This window comes from Phaethon lepturus, unplaced genomic scaffold, assembly GCF_000687285.1.
Source record: "Phaethon lepturus isolate BGI_N335 unplaced genomic scaffold, ASM68728v1 scaffold28581, whole genome shotgun sequence".
NCBI lineage: Eukaryota > Metazoa > Chordata > Aves > Phaethontiformes > Phaethontidae > Phaethon > Phaethon lepturus.
The window spans coordinates 2,510-8,168 of NW_010516000.1; the positions used below are offsets into that span (position 1 = coordinate 2,510).

The 5,659-nt window shown below is 37.9% G+C and overlaps 1 protein-coding gene and 1 long non-coding RNA gene across 2 annotated transcripts; one reads left to right on the top strand and one right to left on the bottom strand.

The window, feature by feature from the left end:
• Positions 1-420: 420 nt before the first annotated feature.
• Positions 421-2,420, top strand: MED31 (mediator complex subunit 31; the record flags this gene model as incomplete). The annotated part of the gene is given in 4 exon segments (XM_010295948.1): positions 421-464; positions 466-557; positions 1,192-1,288; positions 2,023-2,420. Coding segments are annotated over 4 exon segments (426 nt in total), but the record flags the coding sequence as incomplete, so codon positions are not given.
• Positions 2,421-3,443: 1,023 nt separating this feature from the next.
• LOC104627622 lies at positions 3,444-4,854 on the bottom strand. Its single transcript, XR_738101.1, has 3 exons — positions 4,773-4,854; positions 4,391-4,466; positions 3,444-3,745 (listed from the first exon to the last, which is right to left on the bottom strand). It is a non-coding gene; the product is annotated as an uncharacterized LOC104627622 (long non-coding RNA).
• Positions 4,855-5,659: the final 805 nt, after the last annotated feature.

Below are 5,659 nucleotides of genomic sequence, written 5' to 3' on the forward strand. Positions count from 1 at the left end.
GTGCGTTGTACTGTACGAACATTGCAGCATTCTCACTAGTGTACTGTATCAAGATATCTTTGAAAAAAAATGCCTTGCACTACTTCTAAAAATACATACAACTAGGATTTCAGTGGGCTGTTCACAGTTCCCTATTCTTACCTTCTTAATTTGCCCTCTACGGATATTCCAGGCTTCTTGCATTTCCCTTTTCTTTTACTCTAAAAGTGTCAGTGGGCATTCCTCCATTCTTTGCATTTGCTTGGCTTGTCAAAAAACTCGCTTGGCTTGGTAAAAAAAACCCCAACCCAGTGTGTGTATTTATGCAGGCCTAACACTGATTCATGTAATGAAGTCTTAGCTAAATGAATTTGTATTTATTATGGGGAGTTACTGCTTTTTCTTCTGTTTAAACACCGTATATCTATTGCTCAAACTGAGGAAATTACTCTCAAATCTATTGTGTGCGTCCAATTCTTACTATTTTTCTTGTGTATCAGATGATACAGGAAATAGACTTCGATTCCAGCTGGAGTTAGAGTTTGTTCAATGTCTGGCAAACCCAAATTACCTCAACTGTGAGTACTTAAAAGTAAATATCAGGATCCTGAGGAATGAATATTGTTTAATGGTGTTTCTTATTCCTGGTAATGTTAAACAGGGGAAAGAGAGAGGGCTAAACAAAGAGAAGGGGATTGGTCTTTCACAGCATAAAGATAGTCTGTAAGTCATTTAATTTGCCTAGATTTCTAACAGGTGGGTTTTTTAAAATGCCAAGTGTTTTATTGGTTGAATTGAAAGGTGGAGAAAAAATAAGTTCAAGTCTGTAGTTAAAAAGTGATGAGTATTCTTTTATCTGAAAACAGTTTTACTAACGTTAATAATACCTTCAGGTACTATATTGAATTCCCTGCCAATTTTGATGCTACAGTCAAAATTTCCCATTTAAAAAAGATGTTCTCTTGCTTGCTGTTGTATGAAAACTACATACCATAAGGGAGATGAAACTAGTTTATTATGCCTAGTATGTTGACATAAAATGTATTTTTCCCTGTGTTTTTTTCATTTTGAATTATCAAAATTTGATTGTAATGATAAAGTTTTGACAAAAGTGCCTCTTTGTATAGTTTTGTGAAAATATATTCTTCAAGTTTGGCAGATTTTTTTCACACATCCATAACTGACAATTTCTTATTTGTCATTTTATTTCAGTTCTTGCACAAAGAGGCTACTTCAAAGATAAAGCTTTTGTAAATTATCTTAAATATTTACTTTATTGGAAAGAACCTGAATATGCAAAATACCTGAAGTAAGTGTTAAAATCACTTAGTTTTCTGCATTTGAATAATTTGATGTTTACCTCCTGTTATGTACTGTATGGCAGTGTGTCAGTGTTTAATTTCTGACTTTAACCTTACCTTTGTCCTCCCCTCTGTGTTTATATGCAACATAAATCTTTCTGTTTCCAACAGTCCAGATGTAGCAAGAATAGACAAAATTGTGTCTTTTGAGAGTCATGCATGGAATATTCCTTTTGCGGACTCTATCTGCAGTTTACCATTTGTTTAAAATAAAACTATTGAACATTATGCTACAGAACTACTCCAGTAGGTCCAGTAAGTACATTTTAAGAGTGATTTTGCATTGTTGATGCTTACACGAAACACAGGATGACTTTGCATTTTTGTGAGCGTGCAAAATCCTTCAGATTTTGGGAGAACAGTTCTTGATTATATTCTTTAAATGAGCTCTGGAAACAGATACTGTAGTTATGTATTCGTTTTAGTAAAACCTAGCCATTAGAAAAGCTATTCTAAGCGAGCATGTATATCCATTTATAAACTTTTACAGAACTCCTTGTTTCCTGGCCTAATACTGAAGTGTTTAAGTTACAGTGTGTGGAGTATGTACAGTCTTAAGTGGTTTGAATCAAGTAAAGCATATACATGATAACTAAAACAATGAACTGCATAATTATTGGAGACTCCAGTTTTAGTGCACCTTGTAAAAACTTGTATTAAAGCATGTTTGTTTTTAATCCAGGTATCCTCAGTGTTTGCATATGTTAGAGCTGCTCCAATATGAACATTTCCGCAAAGAACTGGTAAATGCTCAGTGTGCTAAATTTATTGATGAGCAACAGATTCTTCACTGGCAGCACTATTCACGGAAGAGAATGCGCCTCCAGCAAGCACTTGCAGAGCAGCAGCAACAAAACAACACCTCTGTAAAATGAAAAATGCTTGGAAGAGTGATGACAAGGTGTGCTTTGTGTCAGCTGAAGTACTTAAAAGAGAGGAATGAACCCTTTTGTAAGTTTGGCTCCGTGTGTGTGTACACTTAATTTTTGGTTTATCAAATGGCTGTTTATTTTTGTTTCCCTTTCATCAACTTCTTTAAAGATAGAAGACTGATAAACACCTACTTCTTCTATTTATTTTGGACAATTTTGTAAGAGCATTACTTACTGTAGTTATTGATTCCTTTTGATTTTGAAAACAAAACATAGTTTTGAGGGCACTGACATTTAAGTATCTAACAAAAAGTGTAGCTCAGAAGTCTTCTTAGGAGGCACTTTCCCTGGAGAATAAGGGTATGTCTCAAAGTGTGGCTACGAACTTCCTCGTACTACTTTTTACAACTGCAGGATGAGCAAAGTTGAAGTGACGACATTGTACAGAATCTAAATTGTGGATTTTTGCTTTGAAACCGAGCTGAAGTATTACTTGTCATTTCTGTTTACCTGGTAATCATTGTTGCTGGGGTTCTTAGAGTTTTCCTTAACAGCATGTTTTAGAGATAGAAATCAAAGTGTTATGAGGTAAGTACTGCAGGAGTGGAGCAGAGGGAAGCAATAGTAAATGTTGCAGATGCTCAACAGAATGAAATAGGCTGTAGCTGTATCTATTCCATTAAAGTCAGCTTACTTTAATCTTCGTTTTCTGCCAGTGAAATAGTGGCTGCTTCTAGGCTTCTCTACAGTATATGTAGTGAAAACAATTTGTGTTACAGAAAAGGGTGCAAATGCTTGCAGTATTGGAGAAGCATTTGCCATTTACTCCTGTACAGTTTTTATTGTAAGAACACAGATCTTGGTAGCTGTCAGATTTAATTTTCATATTTTAGATTGTATTTGTGCTGCATTCACGTTGTATTTCATATCTTTGTAGGAGCAGGTACTCCAGCTGTTAACCCTTAACATGTGGTCAGTGACACCAGGACTGTCAGCCATTAGCTTATCAGACTGAACAGATAAGCCATTAAACATCTCTGGCACTGAAAATTTATCTTAACAGCTTCAGTAGCTACGTAAAGGCAGATTTAGGAAGAATAAGCAGGTTTTTTGTGTTCCTCCTACCCTTCTCGCCTCCCTTATTCACTATTAAAGGTATAACTTAGCAGTTAAGTCTTATTTTTCAGTAATTATAGGCTGCTCTCTCTGTCTATAACATGAGCTCAGCTCCTTTGAAAAGAGACCGTTTGCAAACACAAGTTTATTTAAACATGAAAGGAAAGATACAGTTTTTCGTTGCAGGATTTTAGTGGAAGGTTTGGACCTAGAAGTTAATGACATTTATCTTGACTAGTCTGAAGTAATTAACCGTGACAGTTTTAAAAAATGTTAAGGATTCCTTGAAAGGACACTGCAAATAACTTGAGATTTAACATCTTCATAAATGATTGACTACTAGAGGATTCAGTCTTCAGTAAACAACATACGTACAAGCTCTGCTTTAAAACATTCTTCTTCAACCAGCTTCTGAGGCTGAAAGAAAAGTTAAGATGATTTAGGGGCAATTCAAAAATCTGTTCTAGACTAGAACCATTTGTACATACTAACATTAGCCATACTCCAGCAATTGTTTTTCCAGGGAGGGTGAGGGGTGGAGCAAGCAAGGTAAGAATAACTGAAAAATGCCTGAGGGTTTTCTGGCCTTGGAAGAGGCATTTCTAATAAAGTAACTGCCAATTTAAATAATATGCACAAGTTAAAATTTGAGCTGTAGTCTGTTTGAATCAAGAGTATACTGCACATAACCTGGTTTCACTCCCACAATTCAGCATTTGGATTTTTTTAAAATTTGAGGAGCTGCAAGTCGGGAAACTAACAAGATGTTGCTAAGAATTTCTCTACCTGTCACCCACTAGATGCTAAATGTACGTATTTTCTTTACTATATGTTTCTTATAGACAACAAGATACAGAAAGCAGATGGGCTCTCTCTTGAGGAACTGTTTGAGGCAGGAAGAGTGCATGGGTGGGAGCAGAAAAGCTGTTCCTAATTGTCTGCTCTTTCTAAACAAGATAGGGTATCAGAAAACATGCATGACTAATTCATTTACAGTCATAAGCTCCTGCCAGTTGCCCATCTGAATGCCTGTAGATCCAGAACATACAATAAGTCACTTACTGTTCCGTATTTAAGTAATGTAGGCACTCCTGTTAGTTTCAGATTCTTCCTGAATTCATTGTTGGGATCCTTCCAGCTGTTCAGGAAGAAGGGGTTAAGCACAGCTTGTAGAGGTGCAGTTTGAAGTTAGCCTGTTAAAATTCCTTCAAAAGGATGATTCAAAGGACTTTGCCTTGCACCTCCCCAACCCACTTCAGAGAACAAGCATGCAGCTAGTTTGTATTAGGGAAGGCGTAGACATTAAAACTAAAAAAAAAAAAAAATAAAAAAATGCTTAACTCCTTCCAGAAAAGGACAGTTGAGTCAGTTGTTTTAACAGGTTAACTTCCAGGCCACTAATAGCAAAATTATATTAGTTGCTGGGATTAAAACAGTTACTTACTAGGCTCTGTCTCCTACTAGGCAGTAGATGAATACAGACTCATCAGGCATGTTATGAAGTTCCTTCCTCACAACTGGTTCGGCTAGAGAGTAATTTTAAAAATCTGTTAGTAGTTAATACTTTTACTGTGCTACAGAATCACACAGATCTACTTTGACCAGCAAAGATGCTAATTAATGTTTTGTCTGCTTCAGGCTGTATTTTGTTTCATCTGGTTATCCACAAGCTTTGCAGAATTTACTGCTCAGTGTTGAAGGGACTGGTCTTTGAGTAAAGGCCAATTTCTCCTTTAACAAGTAAGAAAAATAATCCCTGTCTCCTGTCTGCATGAAAGCCCATCAGAACAGTGGTAAGGAGCTCCCATATGTATTCTGGCATACATGATCCAGAAAGTTCACTGCAGCGTTTTCTGAGGAACTGCCTTCATATTCTACTGCCAGACTGTAGGTCACTTTTGCCTCTTGACCTATAAAGCAGAGGTGATCTGATGGTAAGATTCACACCTAATTGGTTCCTGGGCCTTTGTATCAGCCTCTGCTGAACATGTCATGTTACATGCCATTCAGTGGAATGTGAGTAAAAACCGAGAGCAGCACAGACAGCTTGTTAGCGAGGCAGCAGCTTTAGCCAGCTCCTAGTCACAGCCTGTACTGCCAGTTAGATTCACGAGCCTGCTAACTGCAGCTAGAGCTCGGAACGTGAACCTCGCCCGTGGTTCTCGCGATCCTCGGTAACGGCGGCCGGGTACGGAGGCGGGATGCGAGGCCGCTCTGCACCAGAAGCTGCTGGTGGCCCATCTGACGTGTGCCAGGAAGGGCACCCGGGGCTTCTCTGGCTTCCTCGGGCAAACGGGAGAGAAACAGCACGTACCCGCGGGCAGGGGCAGC